Consider the following 16,969-nt stretch of genomic DNA (forward strand, 5'->3'; position numbering starts at 1 on the left):
AGAATAGCATCATAGACTGCTGCCCAAAGGGACAGTGGTCCTCTGAGGAAACATCTGTTCAGGCTAACTTGATTTGTTGCAGAAATGGCTGCAATGGCTTGATTCTAGAATCATAGAATCATAGAATCATAGAATCATAGAATCATAGAATCATAGAATCATAGAATTGGAAGAGACCACAAGGGCCATCGAGTCCAACCCCCTGCCAAGCAGGAAACACCATCAGAGCACTCCTGACCTATGGTTGTCAAGCCTCTGCTTAAAGACCTCCAAAGTAGGAGACGCCACCACACTCCTTGGCAGCAAATTCCACTGTCAAACAGCTCTTACTGTCAGGAAGTTCTTCCTAACGTTTAGGTGGAATCTTCTTTCTTATAGTTTGGATTCATTGCTCCGTGTCCGCTTCTCTGGAGCAGCAGAAAACAACCTTTCTCCCTCCTCTATGTGACATCCTTTTATATATTTGAACATGGCTATCATATCACCCCTTAACCTCCTCTTCTCCAGGCTAAACATGCCCAGCTCCCTTAGCCGTTCCTCATAAGGCATCGTTTCCAGGCCTTTGACCATTTTGGTTGCCCTCCTCTGGACACGTTCCAGTTTGTCAGTGTCCTTCTTGAACTGTGGTGCCCAGAACTGGACACAGTACTCCAGGTGAGGTCTGACCAGAGCAGAATACAGTGGCACTATTACTTCCCGTGATCTAGATGCTATACTCCTATTGATGCAGCCCAGAATTGCATTGGCTTTTTTAGCTGCCGCGTCACACTGTTGGCTCATGTCAAGTTTGTGGTCAACCAAGGCTCCTAGATCTGGAAGATCTGGAACCAAGGTGAAACTCTTTGAATGGCCTTGAAGGGAGATGTAATGTTGTTACCTTCATAGTATTGGAATGCTGCTGGGTTTCTGGTATACTATAAGTGTTTGGATTTGATATCCCGCTTTATCACTACCCGAAGGAGTCTCAAAGCGGCTAACAATCTCCTTTCCCTTCCTCCCCCACAACAAACACTCTGTGAGGTGAGTGGGGCTGAGAGACTTCAGAGAAGTGTGACTGGCCCAAGGTCACCCAGCAGCTGCATGTGGAGGAGCGGGGAATTGAACCCGGTTCACCAGATTATGAGTCCACCGCTCTTAACCACTACACCACACTGGCTCCCTGTGGTGTAGTGGTCCCAGCAGCTCCTACTATTAAATTTGCTGTCATACTGGAATCATTCTTGCAATTCTTGATTTTCTGGTGTACTGTTGCTTTCATTTTTTGCATGTTTGACTCCAACTTATTCTCCGAGGAAACTGAAGACGGCTCAGTGGTAGAGCACTTGTTTTGCATGACGAAATTCTCAGGTTCCAGCCCCAGTATCTACAGGTAGGGCTAGGATAGAACCCTGCCTGAGACCTTGGAGAGCTGCTGCCAGTCAGTGTAGACGCTACTGAGTTGGATGAACCAAGGGTCTGGTTAGGTATAAGTCAGCTTCCTAAGTTCTTATTAAATAATAGTACAACATGAAAGAAAGGAACCGCACACTAGCCAATAAAACACAAATTGACAAATCCAGGAGTCATTAAAACAAACATTACCTACGCCAGCATAAAAGTTATTTCATGAGCCTAATAATAATAATAATAATAATAATAATAATAATAATAATAATTTATTACATATACCCAGCCCATCTGGTTGGGCCTCCCCTGCCACCCTGGGCGGCTTCCAACAGGATATTAAAAACACAATAAAACATCAAACATTAACAATTTCCCTAAACAGGGTTTCCTTCAGCAATCCTCTTAAAGTCACATAGTTGTTTATTTCCTTGACATCTGGTGGGAGGGCATTCCACAGGGGGGGCACCACTACCGAGAAGGCCTTCTGCCTGGTTCCCTGCAACTGCACTTCTTGCAGGGAAGGGATCCACCAGTAGGCCCTTGGAGCTGGACCTCAGTGTCTGGGCTGAATGATGGGGGTGGAGATGCTCCTTCAGGTATACTGGGCCGAGGCCATTTAAGGCTTTAAAGGTCAGCACCAACACTTTGAATTGTGCTTGGAAACGTACTGGGAGCCTTAGTGCAAATGCATGTGTCAAATAGGTCAGGCATGGAATGCCCTGAGTGAGGAATTAACTCTTTAAAGCACACTTACAAATTAGGGGAAAGCATGTCCATCAGTCCTACGTTTCTCAGCTACCTAATGAGGCAGTTGGTGAAACGGCTTATGTATCTCCCACAACCAAGCTGCAGGCAGGCAAGCAAAGACTCCACCTGTGTGTAGCCTTCTGCTTCTCCTGCTTCAGTCCTCTTCGGGTCATGGGAGACAGCAGAGAAGGAGAGGTGGGAGCAAGAGGAGAAGGAAGAGGTGTGAAACCCCTTGACTCTTAACCAGCCCGAGTTCTCTCTCCCTCCTCCCCCCTGTTCTTCTCCAATCCTGCAACTTCTCCTGCCTCTGACTCTCATCTTCTGGCTGTTGCAGGCTACCCCAGTTCACTGCTCCCATCTTCCAAGCCAGCCTCCAACCCCTGCTTCTCTTGGTACCCATTCATCAGTATCCAGCCACCACTCCTCAGGGTCCAGCGAGTCCCTGAGAAGACACAATGGAGTCCACCTTGCTTGGTGGAGGGTTCCACAGGACGGGCGCCTCAGCAGGAGAAAGTCCAGTTGATACTGGCTTTGTCTAAGGAGGGCCTCAGATAATGAGTGGAGCATGCTGAGAGGACCACATGGAAGACCACAGTCTTTGAGCTACCGTGGTCCCAATCCATTACTCCAGAAGTTGACTGTAGCCCATTAGCTGGCCTTCCCTGTTTCAGAAGAGTGTTGTGCAAGTGCGGTGTTGGCTTTTAGTTGTCCTTGGCTTTTAAACGGCCTCGCAGGAGTGATAACCTGATTTGAGAAGCAAGATGACGAGGCTGAAATGGAGCATCCTTATTAAGCAGAAATTAGCTGAATCAAATTGGCCGAACAAGCCCCATGTGCAAAGCAACTGTCGATGCCGCTCAGTCAGTAGCTGGCTCAGTAATGGGTTTCTAGAGCGAAAAGGAACAGCTCCAGGTTATTAGGGACAGACTTGCACTTTCTTTGTTAATAATGAGAGAGAGAGAGAGAGAGAGAGAGAGAGAAGGCAGCCAAAGACTGCTTGACAATTCTCTTCTGGGGGAAAGGGGAAGCGCCTTCCAGTTGTTTCATTGCAATTTCGCTTCCAGCAGGATGTCATTTGGTGAGCAGCCGAGACCTGCGATGTACTCTGGATTCTGAGCTGCCAGATGCATTAGAAGCCCTGAGATGTGTACTTTGCAAAAGGGTAAATGCTAGCGGGGAGCTGCAAAACCCCAGCCCAGTTCTAAAAGTCCAGGCAAGCCGGCCTTCTGCTGACGGTGCAGGTAGCAAAAAGGGCCATTTCTGAATCTGCAGGTTGCCAAGAGACCCTTCAACGGACAGAATGCTTGCAGACTTACATTAGATAGATGAGTCTGGGTTTCAGGGAGAGACAAAACTTTTTCATGGAAATACAGCAGGGCTGTGTGTATGCAGTGACTTGCACAGAATGCGGTGTGTGAAATGACATACAAAAACTCAGCTTGCTTTTTTGAAAATAATAAAAGAAAAATCCATAAAACTCACTTCTTCTGGCTACAAAGAAATGGTGGGCATGGCTAACTGAAACTCCAGAAGGCAGGAAGCCAGCAGAAAAAAGCTTTCCAGTGGGTGATGTAGCTCCTTGCTCCCAGTGGTGCAGTTAAGACAATTTTAGACTCTGCACTTAATGTTCTTACAAAGGGTGGTAATCCTCAGATGGTAATACAGTGGTACCTTGGGTTACAGACACATCAGGTTACAGACACTTCAGGTTACAGACTCTGCTAACCCAGAAATAGTACCTCGGGTTAAGAACTTTGCTTCAGGATGAGAACAGAAATTGTGCTCCCAGGGCGCGGCAGCAGCAGGAGGCCCCATTAGCTAAAGTGGTGCTTCAGGTTAAGAACAGTTTCAGGTTAAGAAAGGACCTCTGGAACGAATTAAGTTTTTAACCCGAGGGACCACTGTATGTTTCTCCACTTACTTCAAAATTCAGCAAGCTTCTCCTGCTAAATTTAGGGCCCTCCTGCCTATGTAGCTGAATTCTGGACTTCTGCCCCAAAGCCTGGCCCTGGTGCATATATCTTAGTCTTCATTGCCAACTGAAATGAAGCCTTTATTAGTGGGCTGAGAGCTCATTTTATGGCATACCGTGAATCGTGGGGTTTGCACTGGCAAACGTTTACCAGTGTTTGGCACCATTTTCAAGTGAATTGGAGAATGTCAGGTTTTGAGCAAAACCGTGACCCCGCGGGTTAGGGCGCCAAGGGGTCATTTTCACAGGGAGCTGCAACTAAATGACTCCAGGTTTTTCCTCGCTTCCTGGTGCCAACGGGGCTATTCTGGACTTACCAGTTTACAACCTTTTGGAGCCCAAATGGTTTGTAAGTGACTGTGCTCCTGAACAAGGGACCAAACAGCTAGCGTGAAAGTATGCAAACAGAACAATGAATCTCGTGAAAAGAAAAGTTTTTAAGATGCGGAACAGAGGAAGCTGAAATAAAGCGAAGCGAAGCTGGTCAAGGCTGTTTTAGAGGCACCCAAAGGGGAAATAATAAGAATAAGGTGACATAATGAAGACAAAGTTCCTAGCTTACTACTTCCCAGTAAAATAGCAGCTGTGGGTTACTGAAAAGGATGTCAATTTCAACGGCTTATTAAGATGGATGAAGGAGAGCAAAGAAAAGGTGCAATGGGAGGTTTTGTGCAGGAAGGTGGAGAGGGACGCAAATGAAAGCAGCTGAAAGACTGATTCAGAGAGTAGCATTTGGGGGAATAAGTGAATCCTTTTAAGTAGGAAGGAACATGGTACAGTCAATGCAGGACTTGGGTCCAGGGTCTCAAATAAAAGAATGAGCAGGAGGCAGCAGGGATGGTTTAACTACATCTTGATATAAGTGATGGCATGGGCATTAATCACCTAAAGACCATTAAGTCCAGAGTCTAAAATTACTTAACTGCACCACTCAGCAAGAAAAAGAACATGAACACAGTCATTTAAGGTGAACTACAAAGTTAAAAGGGAAGCCTGCCTAAATAGTGCAAGGGGAAAAGTAAATCAGACAATCAAAACTCAGGCAATTAAATCAGCTAAAGCACAATCCTATGCACGCTTTCATGGAAGTAAACCTCATCTAACACAAGTTGGGATTGACTTCTGTGGGAACTTGCATAGCATTGCAGCAGACTTTCTGACAGCCTTAGCATGGAAAAATGATAAGTAATTCATATCAGAGTTATTGCTGCCACTCAGACACAGAGAACATGAGAAAGAACATAAATGAATAAAACCAAGAGAGACAAATGAGGTGATAATCAAGCTGGGTTTTAGTTGAGACTGGAATACACTGATTGGTGGCAGAGATCTGAAAGCAGCTTTTTTCTCAGTTCAAGTCCCAGAGAGGCTAGTTGCTGCCATATCTCAGTTCCCACTGTCTCCAAGATCGCAGGCAGCGCTCCCCACCTGCTCACAGCATTTCCTCAAGGAAAGCCCCTTACTTTTCCAGTACAGGTCAAAGGAGTGAATATCCTCCAGCTCAATGGCCACACAGAAAGTCCCGTTGGCTTTACGCTGCTATTTGACAAACCATGGAATCAGTGCTTTAAGTGGGAGTCTCTGACAGACACAAATCATCGAGCTGACAGCGTGTCAGGCCTACTGTATTTTGAAATGAGCGCCTCAGTACCTAAGGCACCCTTGGCCATGTATGTACAAGGCAGGAAACCCAATATGATGGGAAAGCAAAGAACCAGAAAACCCAGTTTTGAAACATGCAGTCAGAAAACATTAATGCCAAAGGAGAGCTGGAAAGGCAGAACATAGCAAGATCAGAATTCACATCCTCTTATGAGATGTTTCTCCCGGGCTTGTGGATGGGGAACAGCAGGGGGAGAAAAGGTTCATACAGTTGCATCTTCACTGTAATAGGTACAGGTGGGAGACTGGAAATGGTTCCTCATATGCAGATATGAAGTGTCAATGCATATTTACCCATACCAAATGGCAGCAAGTATACTAATATACTACGTGTTATGTACTGAGTTGAATAGGATCCAAACCGCAGCAGTCTGATTGGTCCTAGAACAATAGGATCCAAATTGCAGCAGTCTGATTGGTCCTAGAACAATAGGATTCAGAATGCAACAGTCTGATTGGTCCAAGAACAATGCAGCAGTATGATTGGTTGGCAGGAACCACCCAATCATGCTCCAGATATAAGTGAATCCACAACCTGATTGGCTTACAGTAGAATTCCAGAATTAACCAATCATGTGCAGCCCATTGTGTAAATAATGTATATAAAGCAGATACTTTGAGGGGACTTTCATTCATTCCTCCTCACCACTATGAGCTGAATAAAGAGCATGAAATCACTTTGCGACTCTGAGTATATTTCACTACAGGAGAGAGATTCTTACTAACACGAGAACAAAACAGGTCTTCCAAATGATGTTCATGCACCGAGCTTGAAGGTAGATAATCATTTCTAAGGGAACTGCTAGTAGAATGGCCTTGTTCCCCTTGGTGTAGTCATGCATTTCTTTTTCGGCATGAGGTCAAGGCCTGGAGCTTCTGCCCTGTTGCTGATGGGAAGTTCCAAAGCCGTTGCAGCAGCCCAAGTGGGACTTTTTGAGTTTCTGGTCCATGGTCTCTCTAGATTCAGAGATGCTAACACAGCTTCCTGCCAAGGGTGCAAGAGATGGGGGCGGGCACCAATATGGCTCCATGCCAAGAACACACAGGAGCCTAGTTACGCCTCTGCCCTAAGATAGTTGGATAGAAGAATGTTAAACTGTAACTGCTTTTGCATGTTTTTAATTATAATTGTTTTTTAACTGTTTTAACTGTTTTAGAATGGCTTGGCTTGGATTTAAATTGTGCATCTGCCATTCTCAGCTCCTTTGGAAGAAAGAGTTGGATATAAATTCAATTATGAATATTATTAATAAATTAGCATATGAAAAGTTGATGCACATCAATGTCTTTTTTGTGGGTGATGCATTTCCTCTTTATTTGGAAAAGTAACACCCACCCTCTCCCAAAGTCACATTCAGTGAGGCTCTAACATGTCAACTTTGTTCTTCTGCTCGGCTTCTGGAGGGAAAAAATTCAAAGAAACCCCCCACTTGCCTAAACGTCTTAGAACCAGGAAGCAAAGGCTCAGCACCACTTACAAGGCTCCGACGAGAGACCCTGTGAATGATCCCAACCCTAGCTGGAATGCTCCAGATGTTTTGGATGTGTTAGACTAGGACCTGCGAAAGCAGGGTTCAAATCCCAAACTCAGCCATGAAGTCCACTGGGTGACCTTGGGCCAGTTCCTCTCTTTCTCTCAGCCCAACACAGAGGAACACATGAAACCGGTCCATTCAGTTCAGTATTGTCTACACCACTGGTCTTCAGCTGGTGGGTTGGCACCCACTAACATGCTGCAGCCCGGTCCAAGGTGGGTGGCAACAAGACCCAGAACCTTCTTTGAATCATGCATGCATTCGGGGACCCATTTCTTAATCTTTTCCCAAATATTTGCAGGGTGGTAGTCTTTGGCTAAACAGGTTTGACAAATTATTAAACCACGGCAACCTGCATAACCTATTTTCTAGAGACGTTCTTGGGTTGAGTGCACACACAGGCAACTAAGTTCAACATTTTAACACTTCCAAAAACAGTAATCTGCTTCCAGGCTACTATATAAAATGCTATTTGGAGAACTTCCAGCAGTGACCCATCAAAAAGGATCACCTTGCCCCACATGCAGTGCTCCCCCCCCCAGGTACCTAAGAGTACTTAAGGGTACGCGGTACCGGCACTTACTTCAACAACTTCATGGTGAGTACCGGCACACCCCCCCCCCGCATATATAAAAAAGAGAGCACTGCCCGATGTGCTCATTTGCCCACATCAGTTTGCAGAACTGCCACTTTTACAAGTGCCACATTATGCTTGTTCTGCATTTCCAAGTCACTGATCCTCGAGTTTGGTAGCACCTACTCTTCGGAACTTCCTGCCCATTGATGTTAGACAGGTGCCTTCGCTGTGTTGATTTCAGCACCTGCTACATACTTTAGGTGAGTCTACCTACCCAGACGTGTAATTGGAATATCATTTTTTTATGTGTATCTGCTTAAAAAACTGTTGGTTTTATTTATATTCTCATCAATGTTATGTCAGCTGGTTTTTAACATTTGTTTTTATTGGTGATTTTAATGAATAGTTGCTATTGTCCAATGTAAACCACTTAGGAGGTTTACGTCAATTAAGCAGTATATAAATTCTGGCAATAAACTAATATCGATTATACCACAATTTTCATCTTTTCCAATTAATGAAGTCTTGGAGTCCTGAGGCTCTCTCAAATAACATTAGGTTTTGTACCTTGTGTTATGGCATTAGTGTATCCACACCTTGTAAATTCATCTTTGCGGTTGTCTACAGATGCACATTGAGCTTCTCTGCCACCTTTTAAAATGTGCTCTCCTGTGTACAACCTTCTTTGTCCTTCACCTTCAGCAAAACGACCCGCTGAGACGACTTTGCTCATTTATTGCTTTGGAAATGTCTCAGCTGGCAGCTTCTTTTCTCAGCTTCTCTAAAACTTCATCGGGAGTCACTGGTGCCAAAATCTTCACTACTTTTTCTCGAGATTTGCCTCCCTGTTTTAATAAAAAAAGCAAATAGCTTTAAGATGATTTCACACATTAACACCTGCATATTTTGACAACGTTTCTACATGGGACTCCTGGTCATCTCCAATCCAAGTTTCTGACCAAGTTTCTGTGCCTGCTTAGCTACAGCAATGCTACAGCATCAGCTGCTATCAGGCACTCACTGGACTCCTTAAAGAGTTTGAAAAAGTCATGGACAATATTTAAAGGATCAATTAATGTGAATGACAACAATGAACAGAGAATTGGACTACAAACCCGGTCACTCCTGACCATTAGCCATGCTTGCTGGAGCTGACGGCAGAGAGAATTGTAGAGTTTGAAAGGGTCATGAGGGTCATCTAGTTAAACCCTCTGCTTTGCAGGAATATCAGATGGTCCATGACAGATGGTCGTCCGACCTTTGTTTAACGGCCTCCAATGAAGGAGAGTCCACCACCTGCTGAGGGAGTCCATTCCAGTGTCGAACAGCTCTTACTGTCAGAAAGTTCTTCCCGATGTTCAGTTGGAATCTCCCTTCTTCGGTGTTCGAAACTCCCATTGTTCTAGGCATGTTTAGGGACGGAGTTTCATTAGCACGAGTGGTTTCCGAGCTCTGGGCACAGTACTGTGCCTAAGATTTCAGATTAAAACTGCAGAGTGGAAGGAAAGGAGGACCTTTTTCTGCCCCCTCCCCACTTCCAGCTACTCTCTGAAGACCCTCTTAAGAATATTAGGGGGGTGGGCAGGGGAAGGACTAGACCATGGGTGGGTAAACTAAGGCCCAGGGGCCAGATCCAGCCCAATCGCCTTCTAAATCCGGCCCACAGATGGTCTGGGAATCAGTGTGTTTTTACATGAGTAGAATGTGTCCTTTTATTTAAAATGCACCTATGGGTTATTTGTGGGGCATAGGAATTTGTCCCCTCCCCCTTCAAAATATAGTCCGGCCCCCCACAAGGTCTGAGAAACAATGCTGAAAAAGTTTGCTGACCCCTGGACTAGACCATGTGAAAAATGAACATAATATTTCAGCCGTAGTTCATTCATTTTCAGCTTTGAATTCTTGCTATAAAAGAAGCATGCCTAGAGATTCCGTTGTTGCATCCATAACTTAGGTTTAAGGTGCTGTTTAGCTCCTAGCTTTCATATATCAGTTTCTAACATTGCCTTTCTTGTAACTTGAAGCCATTGGTTCATGTTCTACCCTCCGGAGCAGGAGAAAACAAGTTTGCTCCATCTTCCATGCGACAGCCCTTTAGATATTTGAAGATAGTTATCATATCTCCTCCTCTTCTACGTCCATCAACATCTCTTCCAAGGCCTGTGGTTAGACAGCCATTTCTAGTTCTTCTAGACAACCTTTTGCAGGAATTGGTCCCCTCCTACTTTTTACCGTATATCAGTTGGATTAAGAGCGTTCCCCATGCTGGTAAAATGAAAGTTGGCAAAAGTGACCTGCCACGGTTAATCAGCATGAATAAGTTTCAAGAGCCCCACATATAACATATTAAAAAGAGAGAGAATGGAATACCTTCTCCAACACAACCTCGCTCTTCTTAACCTCAAGCACCTTAGAGAGGTAGCGACAGAGCTCTGCATTGGCCTCCCCTTCGGAAGGAGGAGCAGCGATGGCCACACCCACTGCATCTGTCGTCACATCTGTAAGGAGTATTTTAAGGCTTTTATTACTCAGATACTCATTAAGCTTTTTGGGACGTTCAAACCATGAAACGCTTCTTTGGAAACTTTCATATACCATCAACGTGAAACTCGCGGGTGAGGTCATCTGGTGATCTGGGGTGAACACACATTGCAAACAAGAATGTTGAAGTGCTAAATTGGTGTTGACTGAGATATTAAGATGAGGCCTGCTCAATCAGGCCAAAGGCCCATCTGCTACACTATCCTGTTCTCACTGTGTTCAAACAGCCAGGAAGCCCACATAACAGTGTTCTTCTCTCTACTTATGTTCCCCAGCAACTGGCGCTGACTACGGTTTATGGACTGGTTAAGTGCTAATAAGCTTAAAGTTTTACCCAGATAAAACACTAGATGAGTGGAGTTCACCCTGTTTGGGGCCGAATTACACTTCCTGTGAAGAACGTTCCAGTTTTACCAGTTTAGGATGGTTCACTTGCTGTATCCCTATCTAAGCTGAAATAGTCTGACTTCAGTGATCCATGCTCTGGCAGCTTCAAGGTTAGACTACTGCAATGCATTCTACCTGGGGCTGTCTTCTGAAGATAATCTGGAACCTGCAGTTACTTCAGAACAAACCTCCTAGATTACTAACAGGGACCGATCATATTATAGTGGAGATTTGTCCACTGCACTGGAACTTGGTCAATTTCCAGACCCAATTCAAAGTACTAGTTTTGACCTTTGAAGTCCTTTACAGCTTGAATCTGGGGTATCTACCCATAAACTGAAGGCATCATCAGAGGTTTTTCTCAGGGTGCCCCACAATATGAAGTGTGTTGGCTACTAGGGGGGAAACCTATTCAGCAACGGCACCCCATCTTTGAGATGTCTTTGCCAAAGAGGTTAGCCTAGCATCAACTTTAATCCCATTTGGCACCAGGCACAAACATTTTCATTTCCCCAAGCTTTTAAACCATGCTGATTCATTTTGTTTTATCCTAGTTTATGTAGAAACCTTTAGCGCTGTTTTATGGATGTGTTGTTTTCATTAGCTTCACATACTTTATCATATAAAAAAATGGGGGAAAATGATAATTTTTATCGTGCTTTTCTACCCCCCTTAACACATGTAACAGCTGTAAGGCAGTTCACCCTCCCATTCCTTCTTTTCCAATAAATGGACCCTCAGATGAGTTGCTGAGTACTGGCTGCTCAGAGGGCCTTTTGCATCCAGTCCACATCTAAGTTCTAGGAGTTTTCTGCCTCTTCCAGGAACCAACCCAAGATTTGCACAAAGAAAATTTCCCATAACAAGGAATTAAAAACATTATCCCCTCCAACTTCCAACATACCTGTTACAGCATTTTGTTTGGAGCCAGGTTTGGCATGGACAGAGATGGTAACGGAGCCGCTTTTATCTGTTGCCACAGGGCCTGAAGGAACCGAAGACTTTGCTATATCCTTACTCTGTGTTTTTCCCTTAAAACAGAACAGAGAAACATGATGAGCCAGAGAGTGCAGGCAGGGGAAGCAAAGTTGAAAAAGCCTCATGTTTTACTTTGCTTTTCATTTAAATATTTTATTGTATAGGTTTTGTGAATTTTCACTGCATTTTATTGCACGGTAAACATTTAAAGAGGCTGTATCATTGTGATTTGAATTGTATAATGTCATTTTAAAAATAAAACATTGCTATAACATATGCTGCCTTGTAAAGACTGCCTTGAAAGGCAGCTTAAGCATATCTGAAACTACAATATTAAGACTGCTGAATCAAATGGCTTGCAAAAAGTTTCAAAGGCATTGACTCATCTCTGCCAAATGTATCTCTACCCAGAAGTTCACAAACCCCAGGTAATAGGCAGCATCCCCACCCCCTAAAAATTCAAACTATCTCCTAATTTCAGTTGCTGACTGGCTGTGAGAACTGGCTTCTGCTATCATAAGTCTGTTTTGTCTGGTATGTTCCACAAGAACCTTTGTAACCATTTCCAGAGGCGTAGCTGCATCAGTCAGTCACAGCAAAGTTAACAAGAGTCCTGTGGAATAACAAACTTTGTTAACTTTGGTGAACTAGGTTGCACTCCATTAAGACGCATGAAGCATAATCCTCACTTGCAGGTATATAAAGATGTGGTGGGGGGGGGGAGGAAGCTTTAAGAACTGCAGCCAATGGGAAGTGAAAAGCAAAAAGTAGAGGGACAAATCATTAAAAAGTTTATTGGAATGCTGCAATTCTGTTAAGTTTTCTGGATCTAACGGAACTGTCCACCACTTTTGGCATTAGCCCTTTTGGCATTTCATTTCCCTCTGACCCAGGCTTCCTCAACCTCAGCCTTCCAGATGTTTTGAGACTACAATTCCCATCATCCCTGACCACTGGTCCTGCTAGCTAGGGATCATGGGAGTTGTAGGCCAAAAACATCTGGAGGGTCGAGGTTGAGGAAGCCTGCTCTGATCTAACTGATTAAAACTTCTAGGCTGTTGCAAGGGGTGGGGGAGGGGTGGTGGTGCTGTTATTGATTTTTTTAATAAAAAAAGAACTCATTATAATTTATGTGGAAATCATTCAATTTGGTTGTGCGCTTTATGCATTTTATTTATTTTGTTATGTTTGCAGTTATGCGATTCCCCCCCCCAAAAAAAATGTTGTAAGCCTGCCTTGAGCAGGGCCTTAACTATGGAAAAGCGGCAGACAAAATTAGGCATGCCTGCCTGTATGCATCTGATGAGCTCATGCCACAATATTATTTATTCGTCTCTAAGGTGCCATTATATTATTCTGTCTAATAATTCTGTGATTCTAAGATAGGGTTGCCATATCTCCAAAAGTGAAAATCAGGTCAGAATTGTTGAGCTTTGCCCCCGCCCCAAGTTGTTGAGTTGTGTTTGTGTGTGTGTTTTAGAGGAATCAAAGTCGTCAAACTTATTTTTCCCATAAAAGCTACAAGAATTTTTGAGGTGTCAAAAAATGTTATTTATGTATGCCACTATTGCGGCCCGTATTTTGTTGGCCCAAAAATGGAAAATGAGCGAGGTCCCAGATAAAGAAGAGTGGCAACTTAAACTGCTGGAATATGAGCAGCTTGTGGACCTAACATACAGAGTAAGAGAACAAGAAGAACATACATTTGAAGAAGATTGAAAAATGTTTATTGAATATATGGGGGGATTGTGCACACTTGAAAATGTTGGCATTAAGATAAATTCAACAGTGCAAAAAAGTTTTGATGGATGTAATAATGGAATACTGACTGGTTTAGTTTATGTAAAATATGCAGGGATTTATGGTATGCAATAATGAACGATGGAAAGAGAAGAAGGGAAGTCATTGACATTTTAATGTTGTTTAAATGAACATTCTAAATTGCAAAGCAGAAAATTTAATAAAAATTATATGCACATATGCACACACAAAAAGTATTTTTGAGCTTTGGAGCTTTTTTTATGTGCTTTGGCACAATTTAACCCACTGCAGGTTTTCCAGGACATTTGTTGTTCTGTGAACTGCCCTGAGATCTCCGGGTCTAGGGTGGTGTATGTACACATATTATTATTATTAATATATATATTATTTATAGGGACGTGGGTGGCGCTGTGGGTTAAACCACAGAGCCTAGGGCTTGCTGATCGAAAGGTCGGCGGTTTGAATCCCCGCGACGGGGTGAGCTCCCGTTGCTCGGTCCCTGCTCCTGCCAACCTAGCAGTTCGAAAGCACGTCAGAGTGCAAGTAGATAAATAGGTACCACTCCGGCGGGAAGGTAAATGGCGTTTCCGTGCGCTGCTCTGGTTTGCCAGAAGCGGCTTAGTCATGCTGGCCACATGATCTGGAAGCCGTACGCCGGCTCCCTCGGCCAATGAAGCGAGATGAGCCTTTACAGTGGTACCTCGGGTTAAGTACTTAATTTGTTCCGGAGGGCCGTACTTAACCTGAAACTGTTCTTAACCTGAAGCACCACTTTAGCTAATGGGGCCTCCTGCTGCTGCCATGCCGCCAGAGCCTGATTTCTGTTCTCATCCTGAAGCAAAGTTCTTAACCTGAAGCACTATTTCTGGGTTAGCGGAGTCTGTAACCTGAAGCGTATGTAACCTGAAGTGTATGTAACCCGAGGTACCACTGTACCTATATTATATATATATGTATATATATACCTATACATATACCTATATACCTATACTGTAGGTATATAGCTATATACCTATACTATATACCTATATACCTATACTGTACCTATATATTTGTGTGTGTGTGTATATATATATATATAATATAATATATATAATATATATATGTTGATTTGCCCGGTTTCCGAAAAATAATTAAAGACTCCCTTTTCGGAGGCGAACTGCAGGACATGTCCTGGGAAACCCGGACGTATGGCAGCCCTATCCAAGGCGAGGGTTGCACTAAGCCCTGGGAGGCCACGAAGCTCACTGCACCATCCCTGCCTCGCTCTCTGCCTAGCCGACCCCACAGGGCTGTTGTGAGGCTTGGGCTGAGGAAGGGGGAGACCCGCGTGCGCCCCCTGGAGGGACACGACGTTCAACCTTCGGACCCTCAGGGCGGCTAATCTGGAAGCTCGGAGCCTCCGCGCTCTCCGACCGACCTTCTTAGGCATGGCGCCTCCGTACCCCCTCAGCCCACCGGCCGCAGCAGCCCAGGGAAGGTTCCGCGAAGCCCGACGGGAAGCGAGAAGGGCCAACCCAGCCATCCCCGCACATCACTTCCGGCAACAGCAGCCCGTTCTCCTCGTAGAGCTAAGAAGAAGGAAAAAGTGTAGACTGATATGCAGGGCCTTAAACGGCGGGTTTCTTCGCGTTCTCCATGTGCCGCAGCTGCCCAGATAGAGACCACGACGGAGACTGTTCAGACTTTGGTAGGCGCTGGTCGGCCGAGTGAAAAGGAGGGCATTTCGTGCTGATGCAGAAATGGGCATTTCCATCCCCCTTCCTCTTATGGAATCGTACAGTTGGAAAGGGTCCCAGGGTCATCTAGTCCAACCCTTCAGGGTAAAAGTCCTTTACACGTGATATATGCCCAGGAGTGGAAAGAGGACACAGTACCAATACCAATAATAAGTATTAGGAATAATAACAATTTATCAGTTTATATAAAAATGTATGAGAGCATCTTATATTGCATTTTTTTGGTATGCATATATATAATAATAATGATAATAATATATATTTTTATTTATACCTCACCCTTCCCAGTTCAAAAACCGGACTCAGGGCGGCTAACAACAAATTTAAAACAATTAATTATAAAAACAGCATAAAATACAGTTTAAAAATATGAATAACAATAAAATTCAAAAATCAATTTAGGGGAAATATATCACACACACACATATTTGTTGCTCTTTTTTTCTCCACCTCACTTTTCCTCCCCCCCGTACATTTCATTTCTTTTAATTTAAAATACCTCAATAAAATATAAATAAATAAATAAATACCAACAAAGGAAGAATGGCAGATGAAACTAATAGAATGTGTAGAAATGGCAAGGTGTGAGAGATTGGAAATGTTTTGTAGATCATTTGTGGGGGGGAATTGCAAGCGTATTAAAAAGTTAACAGTAACAAAGTAAATTCAGCAGTAGCAATTACTGAGATATAAAAATGAGGAAATGAGAAGATAGGGATTCATTAGAATATGTAGTGGAAAAGAAAATGACGTGAACCATGGAAAGTGGGGGGGGGGGTCAAAACTAAATGTGCATTTGGTACTTGGATTATTATCTATTGTTTTAATTGTAAAAATAAAAATGATAATTTTTTAAAAGTCCTTTATACAAATATCAGTGTGTTTCATGCCATCTTCCAGAATGTGATCTAAACACTGTCTTCAAATAATGCCTCCGGCACTGTAGATTTATTGTCTCTCTCACCCCCCCCCCAAAAAAAAAACCTGGTCCTTTGCTGCTTAAACACGGGTTCCTTCAAGAAGAGGCACTAGTCTAGTTTGCTCATCCTGTACTTGGCATCAGTGCAGTAGCTAATGGAGCTCACAGCAGTTGACACCTACCCCCCCCCCCGCTGCCATGCTGCACTGTTAAACCTAATCTTTCTTTATCCAGACTTAGAAACTTGCAAATTAAGTCTGGCAGACAGCTTTAGCATAAGCCCCAGTTTGGGCAATACTTAAGCCAGGGCAGTCCAACTTTTCAAAGCAAGTGGGCTACAAGAGTACAGTGGTACCTCGGGTTACATAGGCTTCAGGTTACAGACTCCGCTAACCTAGAAATAGTACCTCGGGTTAAGAACTTTGCTTCAGGAGGAGAACAGAAATTGCGCTGCGGCAGCGGGAGGCTCCATTAGCTAAAGTGGTGCTTCAGGTTAAAAACAGTTTCAGGTTAAGAACGGACCTCCGGAACGAATCAAGTACTTAACCAGAGGTACCACTGTACCTCTTTACGGTGGGGCCACACACTGCCTTGTCAAGAAGGGGGAGTAGGCTCCAGCAGGGTCCTAACAGCCCTTCCATCTCCTTCCCAAAGCTGGGAAAATGCTAACTAGGCTATGGGAAGGAGGTGGAAGGAGTCTAGGACCCTATCAGAGCCTCATGCCTCCTTCCCAAAGTCCAGCACCTCAATTACCTGACTTTGGGA

General features: G+C 44.0%; 1 protein-coding gene and 1 long non-coding RNA gene across 2 annotated transcripts in view; one reads left to right on the plus strand and one right to left on the minus strand.

Moving 5' to 3' along the window:
- The first annotated feature begins 817 nt into the window (after window positions 1–817).
- Window positions 818–16,969, plus strand: part of LOC309518559 — a 415,023-nt gene continuing 398,871 nt past the window's right edge. The window contains exons 1-2 of the long non-coding RNA XR_014213493.1: window positions 818–6,099; window positions 6,475–6,711. This is a non-coding gene — a long non-coding RNA (uncharacterized lncRNA). The remainder of the gene's footprint in view (window positions 6,100–6,474; window positions 6,712–16,969) is intronic.
- On the minus strand, window positions 8,244–15,107 carry LOC309518509 (UPF0235 protein C15orf40 homolog). Its single transcript, XM_082198897.1, has 4 exons — window positions 14,967–15,107; window positions 11,712–11,838; window positions 10,250–10,377; window positions 8,244–8,724 (listed from the first exon to the last, which is right to left on the minus strand). Exons 1-4 carry the CDS (start codon window positions 15,069–15,071, stop codon window positions 8,632–8,634), a joined length of 453 nt encoding a protein of 150 aa, XP_082055023.1. The 5' UTR covers window positions 15,072–15,107; the 3' UTR covers window positions 8,244–8,631.

This window comes from Podarcis vaucheri (assembly GCF_965113315.1).
Source record: "Podarcis vaucheri genome assembly, chromosome: 14".
NCBI classification, from domain to species: domain Eukaryota; kingdom Metazoa; phylum Chordata; class Lepidosauria; order Squamata; family Lacertidae; genus Podarcis; species Podarcis vaucheri.

What these genes read in the sequence shown, in the direction of transcription:
- LOC309518509 (XM_082198897.1), bottom strand. Translation starts at nt 15,071, where the DNA reads ATGGCTGGGTTGGCCCTTCTCGCTTCCCGTCGGGCTTCGCGGAACCTT. An exon ending in GAGGCGCCATGCCTAAGAAG is followed by an intron (nt 11,839 to 14,966) that starts GTCGGTCGGAGA and finishes TTCTGTTTTAAG; the next exon opens with GGAAAAACACAGAGTAAGGA. An exon ending in CAAACAAAATGCTGTAACAG is followed by an intron (nt 10,378 to 11,711) that starts GTATGTTGGAAG and finishes TACTCCTTACAG; the next exon opens with ATGTGACGACAGATGCAGTG.